Raw genomic sequence first — 16,811 nt, forward strand, 5'->3', positions numbered from 1 at the left:
CCGGTGTAGATTTTATTTTGAATTGTTTTTCCCCCCAATTATTAGTTTTATACTAAAGATTTTCTGTCTCTTTCTATTGATAAATAATAAAGAAGGCATCTTTTTAAAAAAAATAGTGTTATTATTGGAAATAACGAAAAATATGAGCTTTTAAGCTTTGAAAAATGTAGTAATTACAAGTATAATACATTATAAAATTTTGGTTTGCAAATCCATATTTTTGTGAGAATTAAACACTTTTCTCTTGGAATTTTTGGTGAGAATTTAAAATTCAGTTAATTTTTTAATTTTTATTAAATTTTTTTATCGTCATTTCTTCTCTACCATTTTTAACATAATTGTGTTTTTCTCACTCACTGTTGAATGGAATTTCAAATAATTTTTTTTTATAACAAATCTGAGAATTCAAAACATTAAAACTTTCTCATATGCTCAAATTAAACACAGATTCAAAGAACTTGTGTCGTAAATGTAAAAATAATGTTGAATGTCTGAAATTATTTAGCATAGGAGTGGGAATATATAAAATGTTACTAGTATAGACCGAATTGCAAAAATAATGTTTTTTTTTAATAAATATCAAATGTTACTGTGGAGGTCCCCCACTCAAATAGCAACATGCATCTTTGTGTCCGAAAAGAACTTGCGCCGGTTATAATACATAATGCCCTTCGTTTCTTGGTGAGTGAAACCCTTCATGTCATTCCTATCTCTTATGTCTTAACCAATCATATTAGCAGCAGTCATGGGCCAGGCCCACAATCCCCAAATGGATTCCATGTCATGGCTGATGTGGTTCATTGATTTCCTGTATAACATAGACCACCATTATTATTGGAGAATTCAAAAAAAATGTAAACGGGTACAAAAAATATGAGAATTATACTTTTTTTAATTTGTATGGAAAAATTTATTAAAAAAAAAAAATAAAAGTATGAGAAATATAATTACTAGCTAACTAAAATATGGAAGCTAATTTTAAAACCAAAACACATTAGCCAAACAGGAGTACTATTATAAATTAGTATTCCATTATTCTTTCTCTCAAACTCTAGCCACACAAACCCTTTCTCTCTCCAAACCCAGCCGCACGGTTCTCTTTCTCCCATCTCTCTCCTCTTTCCTTTTGCACTAGCCGCCACCTCCCTTGTCTTGCACTCGCCTACCTCACCATCTCCCGCCACCCACCCTCACCACCTGCGATTCACCTTAGGTGCGCACCTCTGTGAAACCCAGCCCAACTCCAACCATTCGAGACCCCAACAGTTCGAGACCCCAGCTTCGTTCGAGAGCCCCATCTGAACGTGGGCCCAGGCGCGACACCACCATCTCCACAACGAACCACCTCCAGCTCTAGCCGTGGTGTCGATGTGCCCCCAGATTTAAAACGATGGGGCTCACATGAAGGGGATGAGGGGATTTGGTGGTGGTCGGAGGCGAGGGAGGAAGGGGGTTCATGGTCGAAGGTGATGCATGGAGGTGGCCTAGACATGAACCCAGGTGGTGGAAAGGCAGGCGGCGACTAGGGTTCTTAGTTAGGGAAGAGAAGAAGATGGGGGGAGAGAGAAAGGGGGTGGATCTGATTTTTTTTCTATCTTCAGGTCTGTGGTAACTGGTTACCTTCCCGTTCTTTATGTGTGTATATTTATGGGGGTAACTGGTTACCTTCCCGTTCTTTGTGTGTATATTTCTGGGGGTAACTAGTTACCTTCCCGTTCTTTGTGTGTATATTTCTAGGGGTAACTAGTTACTTTCCCGTTCTTTGTGTGTATATTTCTGGGGGTAACTGATTACCTTCACGTTCTGATGTGTCTGTATATTTCTGGGTTCTTTATGACAACTGGTTACCTATGTTATTAAAATCATAGTTACTTCTTCTTCCTTTTTTAGTGAAGTGTTCTTCCTCTTTTTCCTTCAAATTTGTTATTTATTTCATATTTGATGAGTAACTTGTGACCCTCTTATAGTAACTGGTTACCCCTCTTATGACAGAAGATTACTCCTCTCAGGGTAACTGGTTATCCCTCCTAGTACATGTTATTTAACCTAGCTCTAGAATTTTTTTTACATAACTGTCAAAGATCAATCAAGTAACTGATTACCTTACCCAGGATTTGAAAAAAGAAACATACAATCTAAAAAAAAAGAAAAAAATGTTTATAATAAATAAAAAATAATAATAAACACAATTCATATTACAAAAAGAAAAAAGAAAAATAAAAAGAAAAAGAAAAAGAAATTGCAAAACAACCAAAGAAAAATTAATATAAAATTAGTTATATAAAAATAATATAAAAAAAATAAGCTAAAAAAAATAATAATCAAATTACAAACATACCCTTCCAATTTAATAAAACTTGATTAAGAGTAAAACTATGATATAAATCAACTTTTATACAAAAATATGGGAAAATAAACCATAAAAGTGAAAATTCTTAAAAAAACCATAGATTAACATTTTTTGAAAAAAAACCATATTTTTGCACAATCTATAGAAAATCCCATATAAAATATAATTTCCTCTTATTATTGCTACCTCCTCCTATTTTCTCAAAAGCCTGGTTAGAAATTCAAGTCAGTTTAGTTGAATTTTTCACGCCAAAGAAACGTGTTAATTGATTATATTCAAGATTATGACACAGAATATTGAACTACAAAGTACAAGTTTTAAGATTGACATAAAAATAAATTATTGTCAAACGTGACTGAAGTGTAAACTAATTACGTTAATACATTGTAATCGAGTAAAATAGTGCTATAACAAGACATTTGTTTGGAGAAAATGGCCTTTGTTCTGTCAGTTAATTCTTTAATTTACTTTGAAATCAAATATGGCAATTCATTGCTTTGACATTCTAAGAGTACTCCCATCAACTTCTTTACTTTATTTTTCAAAATACACTGTCAAAACTCTATTTTTTTTTACATAATACTATATATGACCTTATCTATATTTTATCTAGGCCATTTAAATATTATACTTTTTAATATATTTTATTTATTTTTATTATAAAAAAAGACCAGAGAATAAAAAACAAGAGAGGAGAGAGATATAATTAAAAAAATATTTGAAGGATGAATAGTTGCCTCCAAATATGGAATAGTAGTCTCTAAATATGGAGAAAAGAATTTAGCATGAGGTAAAAAAAAATATTGAGTATAACATCTAATGGGGTTTATTTTTAACCCTTTTCCTTTATATTTTGGAGCTATCTCTATATTACATCATTTATTGTGAGTGCTCGGGCATATTTAGAATACAAGTTTAAGGCAAAAACTTGCATTATGTCAATTATGATGAGACTAATTTTGCTTTGAACATATTTTCCTTACTCTCTGTGTTAAATCTTTTATTTTACTTTGAAAATATGCAATTTATGGTTAGAAGTTTTTTGGCAGAAAACCAAGAATGAGCTTGTCTTGATATTGAATTCTTTTGTTGAACCAAATATGATATGGTGCATTGCAATTTGCATGGGGGTGCTTCCTTTGCACTTTCCAACATAAAAAATCACAGCCCAAGTAATCATGACCAAAAGAAAAATGAGGAGAAGCCAAACATAATAGGTTTCTCTTTAGTGCATAAGCACCTAATTTCCCTTTTCATTTCCAACTCAAGCAATTCAAATTCAATCTTTGATTTAACTCTCCGTTAGGCAAGTGAGGATAATTGGCCTGTCATGGTCAAATAACTGGAAAGTTATAAACGAGACCAAGTCTTGAGAAGGAAATCTCATTTCATTTTATACCAGCTTATCCACAACAATATGCTTGTCACATAAGAAAAGATAGCAACTTCCAATATTGTACAATGATTATCAGTGCAGTGAATGAAGTCAGAAAAAATATAGAATTGGTGTCATTAACTTAATATGAAACTTGATTCGATTAGCTGCCAAAAGTTCACACTAATATATAGTTTGAATACTTTTTGTCAAAGTTGTAAATATTAAATTATTCAACTAGGGAAGGTATAGCAAATCAAGCAGGTCAATGATCTAGCCGATGAACACAATCGTCAGCTTTCCATACTCACTCAAAAGGACTATTAGCAAAAGTCAAAGTTGGTATAAGTTTGATTAACAACAAAATTAGTCCCTTTATATCTCTATAAATAGTGACATCCTTGTAGTTCCATGCATACCAACTTCTCCTTCATACATTCCTTTGCTTTTGTTTCATTTGTTTTATACAATGGCAACCTCTCTTATCTCTCTCTCTTTCGTTTTTGCAATTCTATTAATAATGCATGCTAAGGCAAAAGCTTCTACGTGTAGCGACTGTTTCACTCAATCCCGGGCATCCTACTATCCCAATTCTGATGAGAATGGAACTGACAGTAAGACATTTTAAAATATAGTAGCATATATTGTTTTTTTGCTGATACCAGTAAACATGCATGCTTACTTAACACTTGTTTTTCTTTGTTCTGTTTAAATCAACAGCTGGTAGATGCGGATATGGTTCGTTTGGAGCAACCATCAACGATGGACTTGTCTCAGCAGTATCTGATCTCTATAGAGATGGAGTTGGCTGTGGTGCTTGCTATGAGGTGAGTCTGAATCCAAACATCAAATCAAAAGTAATAAAAACTTTAAAGCGCTACTAAGTCATGCAAATATAGCGATATGCACCTAGATTTACAATATTCATTTTAACAAGGAAATATAGATGAACTTAATCATTTTGATCTTCTTTGACAGGTGAGATGCAGTAACACTAACTATTGCTCAGACAAAGGAGTTACCGTAGTTGTAACAGACCATGGCTCAGGTGATCGAACAGACTTCATTATGAGCAGTAGAGCCTTTCGTCGGATGGCTCAAACTACTGATGCAGCTTCATCTTTGATATCCCTTGGTGTGGTTGATATCGAATACAGACGGTAAGAGCTTGTTAATTGTTCAAAACATATACTTCCCTTCCCTTCTCTTCCCTCTCTTTTATGAAACTAAACTAATGGTGTTCTTTCTCTGTCTTTGTCTATAAACAGTGTTTCTTGCAGCTACCCCAACAAAAATATCACAATTAAAATAGATGAGAACAGCAATTACCCTCACTATTTTGCTTTTGTCATATACTATCAACAAGGGAAGAAAGATATCACTGCTGTGCAGCTTTGTGAGGTAATATTTCACTTCCTTGCCAATAACTTAAAAAAAGATTATTTTTATCAAGCAGTTGTCGACAAATCCATATCTCCTCTCATGTCCTTGTCCCATAACTTCTAGTTAGATAAACTTGAATATACAGATATCATATCTTTTCGTCATCTGCATCATATGAACTTAACTTCAACTGAAGAACACTGAGTTGATATTTTGTGCAGACTCAAAATTTTGTCTGCAAAGTATTGGATAGGAGTCAAGGATCAGTATGGACAACAAACTCACCGCCAAGTGGAGCTCTGCAAATAAGGATGCTATTCAGTGATGATGAAGATGAGTCTTGGGTTGTCCCTGTGAATAGCATACCAGAGGAATGGAAAGCTGGAGAAACATATGATACAGGAGTTCAAGTGAACCTGTAAATCATCTGCAACAATTTTTTTATTATTATGTATTCAGCAAGTAACATAGAATAAGTCCCTGATTTGCGCCATTAGTAGTTGTAATAGTGTGCTTCATTTTTTTAATTAAATTTCTTCGTTTGCAAAGGTGTTATGCTATAAAAAGAGTCAGTAAAGTCATGAATGTAATCTTTTTGTGATAAATTAATAAAAAAAATCAAGCTATCCTTCTAAATGTGATTACTTTTCTTCTCTTTTTTTTTCATATGCTCTTTGGTACAAGTATAGTTCTGTAATTTTAGCTCTTAATATTCTAGATTGTGAAAAATGGGAACTGTACCAATGGAAGTTGCAGATTAAGTACAACAGTGTTGTTTACAGCAGGGGAAAATAAAGGGTAAAAAGGTAGCAGCAGTGTATCATATATAGCATCAAAATGGAGGGAATCTACAGCATGTCAGAGAAGCTAAGCAAAAAAAAAAAAAAAAGGGTTATTCAAGAAAACCAGTGGCATCTTAGCCCAAATTTTCTCAACTACATAGATGCAGAAGAAGCATATAAGAGCTGCATATGACAATGTCAAGAAAAACTGACTCTTAAAAGGAGAAATTTAGTGCAATCTTGAAAATGAAGCCGGTTTAAAGGCTCAACATCAATAGCGCATAAAGTACCACTAAGCCTATATGGCAATCTAACAGAGCAATCAATTCAACAATTCGAAAACTAGAACTCCTTAAAGCAATAAAGAGAAAATTCATAGTTATATTAACTGTCGTTAATATACAGCAAAGGTACCCGACAAGCTGAGCCAAATACAATGATAAATTATTTTTTTCACAGTAGATCGACTTGGTCAGGGAAATGCAGATAAAAATGCCAGTAGCAAAAATGAGCTACAAAGTTTAAAAAACAACACATGTTTTATGTACATGGCCACGAAGTTTTCTTAATAAACTGATACTGGTTTATTTGTTTTGCCATCACTCTGCTGGATATGCATCCAAATTTTCTGTCTCGAATGCATATATATTTTATTATTTTCTCCTACCAACACTGACTTCCTTTATATGGTCTAGCCTACTCAATATTTTCTATCACCAAAAGTTCTGTATACATCCATATTATACTTGAAGGCTAGCCCACAAAGAAATATCATAGAGCATTTTCTCTTGATTAAGTATTTAGACTCTCTAACTCATGAGCATTGCTACGAGAAAATTTCATCTGAGCACCCATTTCACTCAACATTGAGACATCATGCTTCTTCTATGAAGTGAATCATTTTCCAGAGAAGATTCAGATCCAACTTCTTCAATGTGGACTGTGCTTCTCCCTTCTTTCTTTTCTAAACTATTTTCTGCTATCATTTTCCTAACATATTCAACATCAGCCCATTTCCCTTCTGATGCATATATATTTGACAACATCACATAGGGTCCAATATCTGTTGGTTCCAACTCAATTAGCCGCTTGGCTACAATCTCCCCAAGTTTTGAATTTGACTGGGTTCTACAATCTCCCGTAAGGCTGGTCCTGCCTCCATTGGCATCTTTTTCATAAGTTCTTCTGAATCTTTCACCAAACCAGCTGGGGCAAGAAGATCAATATTGTAAACTCGTTGCATAAGATCAAAATACCACCAACCTTCCAAAACCATTCCCGAGTGTGTACATGTTGACAAAATACAAATAAAAGTTGCATCATTGGGTAAGGGAAATTTCACTATTCATACTTAATAGTGTCCAATATTACCAAAAAATTCTAGCACTATTAATCTTTTCAATTTGATTGTAAAAATTCCTCTCATACCCAAAATAACTCTCCCATTATATCAAGAATCCTAAAACCTTAGTTTCCTATATCTTCTCTTTCTCTCTGTCCCTCTCTCTCTTTCATTCTCACGAAATCCTCTCTAAAACCCACAGATTTGTATGATTTTCTTGTCGAAATCGTTGTTAGTCCTCTCCATTGTCTATGTGAAGTCGCCAATATCAAAGGCAACATCCATTTTGAGGGTTTTTGGAGGAGAAAAATCATGAGTAAGAAGATTGTTCATTTTATGTGTTGGGTATTGTTTATTTACATTTTTTTTGGCTATTTCGAACAGATCTAAGCCTATATTGGTGTGTTTTTTTTTTTTGGTTTTTTAGAGAGAATTCGCAATCTGGGTTTTTATAGGTTTTCTGCAACTTTTTTGCACGATAGGAGCTCGATAACGGTTCGATAGGGGCTCGATAGTATGTAGAAGAAGGTTCTTTTATGGACTCGATGCTGCTCGATATAGTTCGATTATAGCTCAACAGTTTTAGGCTTTGTTGCTCGATTGTGCTCGATGGAAAATCGATAAGGGTTCGATTAGACCATGGAATATTTGGTGTAGTTGTTTTATCGATATGTGCTTGATAAGAGCTCGATAGGGGTTAGATGTAGGTTTTGGTTAGGTTTTATGTTCAGTTTAAGAACTTTTAGCTTGATAAGAACTCGATAAGATATCAATGAGGGCTCGATGGTAACTCGTTAGAGTTCGATTGAAGCTCGATAATATTCTTTTTTCATGATTTTGTGAAAAGTTGACAATTTTTTTACCAATTTCAATGTTTTTGTTTTCCAACACAGGTTCCATTGTCTACGTTTTTGTATCCTACAATGGTGTTTGAGAATTACAAGGGAATAAGTGGATTTTCAAGGACCTTAATGCATGGTGATACCGATGGAGGATACTGTAACGTACTTGCAACTTTTTGACATATTGCACAAGGAACTTAAAGTTGGTAAACAGATGTATGGGAAATTGGAGGTTCTTTACACATGCGATGACCAACCATTTACACTCGTTCATGTTGAAAGTGATCTTGGTGTCCGTGCATTCTTAGGAGTAACATCTAAAGAAAGATTAGTCTTGTGTGTCACTCCTGTTAAGAAAATTGTCATTGCAGATCCATATTCCACTCCCAGACCTGAGGGAGCATCCAGTACTTTAGGAGGTCCTATTGGTGACCTGAGGGACAACCAGTATGAGCACAATCCCTATGTGAATGATGATCCAGTAGCTGAACATAATTAGGACTCAGAATACGATTCAGAGGCATATTATAGTGCAGAAGTGCCGATTGACATGTCTGATGATTTGCAAGTCGAACAAGAACAAGAACAGCCAGTACGTCCTATTGCACGGGTGAACCCACCAAGTCAAGGACGTTGAACACCTGGCACCAGCTCTAGTCGTCCTAGTGGAACAGAATATAACAATACAGGGAACGTTCCGATATGTTCAACAGAAGATCACAGAAGATGGAGTGCTCCCACATTTACAAAAGAAGATATCATGGCTTTTAGTCGATCTGAAACACCCTCATCCGGTGTACCATTGGGAGAACTACACCTTGGGAAGACTTTTGAGAACAAGATTGAATTGAAAACCAAAGCGGCTCTCTTCACAATGAAGAATAATTTAGAGTTTATGGGTAAGAAGTCATATACTAATGTGTTGTATATCACCTGCAAGAATCCTGATTGTGGTTGGAGAATAAGGGGGAAAAATTAGCGTGATCGAAGATGTTTGAGATCACTGTTTATAATAGTGTACATACTTGCTCACTAGAGTTGCGACTGAAAGACCATCGTCAAGCAGCACTTTGGGTCATTGGGCACCTTATCAAGAACAAATATGCTACTGATGGCACTAGCTACCCGGCAAGCATCATAAATGAGGATATGAAGAATAATTTTGGAATCGATATGAATTATATGAAGGCTTGGAGATGTAGAGAGAAGTCACTCGGTTATTGTAACGTCCCAAAATTACCTAATAAGGCTTAGGGCCTTGATTAGGGGGCCAGGATGGCAATATATGAAATTACGTGTTTAATTCTATATTAATTGTTAATATGTGAATTATGTAATAATATGATTAAATGCCCATATTTAGGGATATTAAATATGCATTAGGGCCCGCTTCTTATTAGAAGGGCGATTTGGTAATTTGGCCCGTTGCAGGCTTAAATGTGTATTTATATGCATATATGTAATATATGTGAGAGACCACATTATTATGTGAGTTTATTTGGGTTACTCGACATGAGGCAATCCTAGGGAGCAAGTTAGCAGGAAAGTCACAATGGGACCCAATACTCGGCTCGGGGTGAGTCAAGGGGTATTGGATAATTAATCGGGTTATCAGGTTATGAAAATAAATAATTTGAGATATATTTGGAGTTAGAGAGTCTAGGAGGGAATGTTGGGGAAATTTACCATTTTTCCCTCGGGGACGTTTTTGGTACCCCGAGCCTTGGGATTAACGTAAGTGACTTAAGTAAGAAACAAAAGACAAAAACAGAGAACTCTGCCTAAATCGACCCTTTCTTCTCTCTCTCACTCTTGTTTCCTCTAGACACTTCTCCAAGGGAAAATCTTTGGAAGCTAAGTGGGATTGTTGGGCTAGAAGTCACAAATTGGAGCTCTAGACTTGAAGATTAGCTCAGTATTAGCTTGTGAATTCAAACAGAAATTGAGGTAAGCTTTGAATTATGATTTTAGCCATTAAATTCTGTAGTTATTGGCTGAGTTTTAGTGTTCTTGAGTCTTTGAAGTTAAAGATTGAATTGGAGTTTTGATGAGGTTTTAAGTTAGCTTTTGTTGGGTTTTGTTGCTGGGAACATTTTAGAACTACTGTGATAGTCAAATTGTGCTGTTGGATTGATTTTGGGTTGAATTGGCTGAGATTTGGTTGTTGAAATGGGGGATATTCTGGGTTCGAAGGGGTCGAGCCGCGACTCTGTTCTTGGTGAGCCCCAACCCTCTAGAACAGATGGGAGCTAAGGAGAAGGGCGGGCTGCGGCGCCATTATGGCTGGGCCGCATCGCGAGTCTGCTGGTTGGGGAGGCTGGCCCTCTGGTTGGAGGTGGGCTGCGGCATGGGGGCATAGGGCTGCGACTCTTAAGGGGTTTTTGGACCCCTAGAAGGTTTTGAGCGTGGGAACTTAACCTTAGGGGCTCGGGATTGTTTCCACTACCCCGTTTGGTGGAACCCGAGGTTCTGGAGGCTAGGACTTGGTCCGGAAGCCTTTGATCACTCGATATTAATAGAATCCTATTTTATGGTTGTGACTTAGGGTATCGCTAAAGGGCTCGGAACCAGGATCGTGCTCAAGGGTCGTTCTTGTTTGTGCTTGCTTGGACTTAAGGTAAGAAAACTGCACCCAGAATGTGTTGTATGTGATAAGGGCTTGGCCCGTCTGTTGTATATTAATATGATTAGGGCTTGGGCCCCAGGATTGATTATGTTAGGCTATTGTTCTAAATGCTTGTTGATAAATGCTTAAGTGCTTATATTCGTTACATGAATTCTATAATTAGGGCATGCGGCCCCTTTATTCGAAGATGAACCACAGGGGTTGGGCTAGCTCTATGGCTAGTGAGACAGAGCTAAGGGCAAAGCCCCAGGTGACTCTATGGTCACATAGCTAGGCCATAGGCCCAAGAGTTGGCATGAAAGCCAACTGAATAGGGCAACGACCCAGGTCGATCCAATGATCGTGTATTTGAACTAAATGACATTGGTTATGAAGTAATGTTGTTGATTATTGTTGAATGGTTATTTAAAGTTATATTCTCTATTGTTGTACGTTCTGTTTTCTTGCTGAGCCTCGGCTCACGGGTGCTTTGTGATGCAGGTAAGGGAAAGGTAAAGCTTGACCAGCCATGAGTTGGAGAGCTTCGGTGGCGGCGTGTACATATGCGGCTGTTCGACCATCACGACCAGGGTTATCTCAGAGGAACTAGGGTTATATCCTTATTTTGCCGCTTAGGCCGACTGATGTAACTTTTGTTATGTATTTACCCTTTTAAACAGTTGTGTTGTAATATTTTTGGGATCTCATGTTTTATAAAACTTTTGGAATAAAAGTCCATGGTTCTTTGACCAAAATTTTTAACCTTAACCCTTGTCACTAACCTTAGTTACACGTTTTAAGACAAATGACCTGATTAGCAGGTTTGACAAAATTTTAAGTACACAGTGTAACGGTCCTGGATTAGGAGGGCGTTACAGTTATGTCAGGGGGACACCTGAAGAATCGTACTCCAAGTTACCTTCTTACTTGTATATGTTGTAGCAAGAGAATCCAGGTACAATAACTGATTTTGTCACAGAGGACGGTCGCTTTCTTTACTATTTCTTCTCACTTGGAGTTTGTAGAAGGGGATTTACATCATGTCGTCTTACTATATGTGTGGACCACACTTTCTTGAAGTCAAGGTATGGTGGCCGCATTTTGTGTGCTATTGCATTGGATGCGAATAACCACATTTATCCAATTGCGTTCGCGATTGTTGACAGTGAGAATCATAATTCTTGGACGTATTTCATGATGAAATTGAAGGAAGTCATTGGAGTTGATAATCTGGCTTTTGTATCAGACAGGCATGCTAGCATTATACATGCTCTTGAGTTGGTCTTCCCTGATGCCTACCATGGTGCATGCTACCATCACATAAGTATGAATGTAATCGCTAAGTTCAAGACTGATTACTGTCACAAGGAGATGTGGAATGCGGCATATGAATTTCAGAAGTCAAAGTTTCACAGGTTCTTCAACACTATAAAGCAAATGGATTCTGCCATAGCTCAATATCTCGAGGGTATTGGCTTCGAAAAGTGACTCGTGCTTACTTTCCTGGGAATTGATATAATGTAATGACAAGCAACTACACTGAAAGATTCAACAACAAAGTCAGAGACACAAGAACCTTCCCAGTCACTACTTTTGTGGAATTCATTCGTTTCACAATTCAATCATGGTTTGTTGTGCATCGTGAGGAGGTAGATAAGTGCACATCCAAATTAACAACAATATATGAAAAAGATGTCTCTGGCATTGCGGATGATGCAAGGTACTTGAAAGTCCATCCTCGTGGAAAGTTCAAATTTCATGTGGTAGACCCAGAAGGTGATGGTGAGGTGAATTTGATGACCAAATCATGCTCCTGTGGCATGTTTCAAATAATGGGTTACCTTGTGTTCATGGTGTGGCTGCAGCCATCCTGCGCGGCGTCAACATTTACTCACTGTGTTCCCCATATTACACTACTGAGATGTGGATGGAGTCTTACAAAGAAAAAATTTACCCAACTGGCAACGAGGACGATTGGGAAGTTCCCGAGAACATAGAGAAAATGCAAGTTGGGGTTCCTGTTGAGAAACAACCAGTTGGTCGGCCGAAGAAGAAAAATGTGGGAAGAAGGAAGACAAACCGCACTCCATCGAATGACGAAATCATTCGCAAAGAGCGCAAGTGTAATATGTGTGGTGGTCTTGGCCACAACAGGGCTACATGCAAAGCCAAACTATAATTTTTTTTTTCCCATTTGGACTTGTTGTATTAATAACCTAGCTTGTTTTCCTTTCTTTTTTTTGTTATTTTTCTCAAAAGTTATGTTAAGCTCGATGTAAACTCGATGAGCTCGATTGTAGCTCGACATACTCGATGTTAACTCAATAGTAGCTCAATATGAACTCGATAATATGGTTGTTAACTTAGCTTCTAAACTGACTTCAAATCTTAGCTCGATATTAGTTCGATAATAGTTCGATATAGCTCGATCGTAGTTCGATAATGGTTCGATATAGCTTGAAATTAGTTCGATAACAGCTAGATAATGAATATGAAAATGATATTACTCGATTAAATCTCGATATTAATTCGATATAGCTCGATATTAGTTTGATAATGTTCGATATAACTCGATTACAGCCATATGAAAAATGCAAAAAAATGTGAACAACCGAACCCAAAAACAAAAAACTACACATGTAAAGGCCATGTATATATACAATCATCAATGTAACAAATTTTGATACCACAGGTCTGTGGTCCACTTGTTCCTGAACACCTCTATATTTTCATCGCAGATGGTTTCTAATGGAAGGCCGACCATGAGATGCTCAATATGCTTGACAACATATACACCACAATCCCCACTTTAAAAAAAATATAAACATTAAGTGTACAATACTATAATTTTACTTAGAAACAAATATAGTATGAAGATGATGTTTGTTACCTTCTCTTTGACTGAGTGAGCTCGTGTTTCTGTTTGCGATGCCATGTGAACTGATGCGGCCTCTTTCCTGCTGCAGTAATCTTAAACATCAAGCTATCAGTGAACAGTTTACTCTGCATCAACAGAGAAGAAAGCAAAAAACACCATGGATTCATAATTTCCTCCATATTTGCGTCACTAATCACCGAGATGTTTGAATCATAAACAGTAAGAGTCCAACTAGAAATAGAAGCCTCAATGAAAAACCAATGTTGTTGTTCATAGCTCTGGCACTAATATTGACAACTCTACAAAATAATGTTATTTTACCATATTTTATATGCTAATTGTTGCTTAGTTCTTGAGTTTTTAATTATTTTATTAAGTTTTTAAGTAATTTTGATTTTTTTAGGTTTATTTTAATTTTATAGATTTTTGTGTATTTTTATAGTTATATTATTGTAAAATGTTGTAGTTTAATTAATTGAATTTAGTTAGAAGTAAACAAAAAATACACTTTTGTTGAACTTAAATGTTAAATATAAATTAAGTTATAATTAATATTTTCAAAGAATTAACTTGGTCTAATTTATAGTGAAAATATTTTATTATGATTTATTTTATGTTTATTTCGTTAGGGAATTTAGTGTATTTTTGTTTGAAAAACAAGGATAGAAAACTAAAAAAGAAAGGAAAAAAGAATAGCATTTCTGAAAAGCTAGGCCTACTCCTTCAGAAGCCCAGGCCCAACCCAAGCTTCCAGCTGCCCCAGCCGAAGCTCCTCAGCTGCCAGAAGGCCCACGCCTGCCAGCTCTTCCTTCCTTGAGCCCACAAATTGTCACCTTGTCCCTTTGTTTAAAAATGTCATATTTTTACCCAAATTTTTCCACAAATTTTACCCCAAAATCATCATTACACCCTAAAATTTACCCCTATTTTCCATATTATTATTAATTTAATTAATTTAATCAATTTAAATTGATTATTTTAATACTCTCATTTTGGCTATAAATAGGAAATTTTCAAGACCATTTAGGTGTGCTTATTTTAGGAGAGGTTACACTACAAAATTTCTACACTTGGAAGACCACTCTACTCTCTTCATTTTTTTCTTCTTTTTTGTCATTTTTTCTATGAGTTTTTAGAGGAAAAATTTGGGGGTTCCTCCTCCAAATTTTCCTATTTATGTTTGCAATTTTTTGGTTTGTAATTTCTATTCTAGTTATGAGCTTCTAATCTTTTTAAGATTATTAAGGTGATAATGAAACAATATGTAACTAGATAGTATTTATGTTGTTTGTTGATTTCCCATTTTGTGCAAGTTTATGAATTTTCTTCTTCAAATATTTTCTTTCATCTTAAATATCTTGTATTTTTTATTGTTAGAAAATATTTATACTTTGTTCTTCATTAGTGCAAAATCATAATATTCTTTGATGAAGGTGTGTCATTAAATTATGCACATCAAATGCTTAGAACAAAAATATTATGTTTTGCCTCATAAATAATATTCATTGATTTATTTGTTATTTCATTAGATTGATTTACATTAAATGATTTAAAATTATAATTTTAAAAGGGAAGATAATTCCTACAATTCCATGATAATTTGTGCTTAAATAAAATATCTAATTTGAATAAGTGATAGTTGATTAATTTCTACTATTAATGAAACTTGGGAATCAATTTACTTATAAATATTATTGAACTTATATTTTGTGGATTCTAATACCTTAATAATCTTCTTTTACCATCTTGATTTCTACTATTAATTTATTTTTATATATTGTCTTTAATTTCTTCATTATTGTCTCTTATTTGATTTTCTTGTCACAAATTCTCATCAATCTTTGGAGCTAGGTTAGAATTTACTAATTTTGGTTTAAAATAGTTTTCTTTTTTATTTTAGACAACTCCTTTGGGTTCGATCTCGTGCTTACACGAACACTATATTTCATATATGATTTGTGCGCTTGCGAGTTATAAAATTTTAAAATATACCCGTTTTGGGTCTATCAAGTTTATCTCAAGGTTAGTGAATTCTTCTACTAGTTATTTTAATTTTGGCACTTAAAAAAATATTATATACAAAAATATATATGTAAAACTATAAAAACTAAAAAAAAAAAGATAAAAAGAAAATTTAGGATGGTTCTACCACCCATAAAAAAACATGCTTATATATTTATATTTATTATTTTTTTAGTTAACGGTACTTGGGCCTCCTTTCTATCTTTTGATTTTTTTATAGTTGACGACACTTGTGCCTCCTATCTATCTTTTTAATTTTATAGTTGATGGCACTTGTGCCTCCTAGCTTTTGTGTTATTATTATTGTTATTTTGTGATAGTTGATGACATTTGTGTCTTCTAACTTTTTATTTTATTATATAGTTATGGGATATTTGCTGCATAAGTACCCAATGTTTGGGTTTTCTACGCGGCATAGACCCATTGTTTATTTTTAGTGGCAATAGTACCCAAAGTCAGTAAAAGTGTAATTTGTCGGCCTCCTCCGTTAGGTCTCCATTTCGTGATGACTGGACCAACACGTGTCACTCCGTCATTGGTCCAGCTCAATAATATTTTGAAAATAATTATGATTTGGACCAATAAAAACGTGACACGTGTCTGCCTAATCAGCTCATTAAAGATCTAACGTATGAGACTGACAGAATTACACTTTTACTGACTTTGGGTACTATTGCCACTAAAAATAAACATTGGGTCTATGTCGCGTACAAAACTCAAACATTAGGTACTTATGCCGCAATTATCTCTATTGTTATTAGTTGATGGCACTTGTGCCCCCTAATTTTTTTTTAATATCTTAACATTGTTTTTGTTCTCTTAATTTTATTTAATTTTTCTTTTTACCTTAATTATCATTTAAAAAAAATAATATCATTTAGTTTGTCATTTAGTTTTTACCATATGAATCATTTTAATTATAGTTGGAATTCCAAGTACAACTATTATGCACAATCAAATTTAAATTATAGATTCTAATGATATGCGTGAATCCTTTGATATCCCCTTTACTCCTGCCCATGATCCAAATTTTTCATGGAGTCATACCCAGTCTCCAATAAATCTAGGGCATGAATTCAACGTGCATAATCAAAGTCATGCCCAATCCGACCTATCATTTCCCATTCAACAAGAAACGAGTCCATCTTTAAAGGATACCCTACAACAGTTCATGCAATCAACCTACCAAATCTTACAAGCCCAGTCTCAGTCAATCTCAAAAATTGAGACAA

General features: G+C 35.0%; 1 protein-coding gene and 1 pseudogene across 1 annotated transcript; one reads left to right on the top strand and one right to left on the bottom strand.

The window, feature by feature from the left end:
- The first annotated feature begins 4,132 nt into the window (after positions 1 to 4,132).
- Positions 4,133 to 5,749, top strand: LOC133778003 (expansin-like B1). Its single transcript, XM_062217801.1, has 5 exons — positions 4,133 to 4,339; positions 4,446 to 4,552; positions 4,704 to 4,885; positions 4,994 to 5,126; positions 5,330 to 5,749. Exons 1-5 carry the CDS (start codon positions 4,195 to 4,197, stop codon positions 5,528 to 5,530), a joined length of 768 nt encoding a protein of 255 aa, XP_062073785.1. The 5' UTR covers positions 4,133 to 4,194; the 3' UTR covers positions 5,531 to 5,749.
- A 96-nt stretch (positions 5,750 to 5,845) lies between these two features.
- The window catches only part of LOC133778002 (pentatricopeptide repeat-containing protein At2g44880-like), a 45,527-nt pseudogene continuing 34,561 nt past the window's right edge, over positions 5,846 to 16,811 (bottom strand).

This window comes from Humulus lupulus, chromosome 5, assembly GCF_963169125.1.
Source record: "Humulus lupulus chromosome 5, drHumLupu1.1, whole genome shotgun sequence".
NCBI lineage: Eukaryota > Viridiplantae > Streptophyta > Magnoliopsida > Rosales > Cannabaceae > Humulus > Humulus lupulus.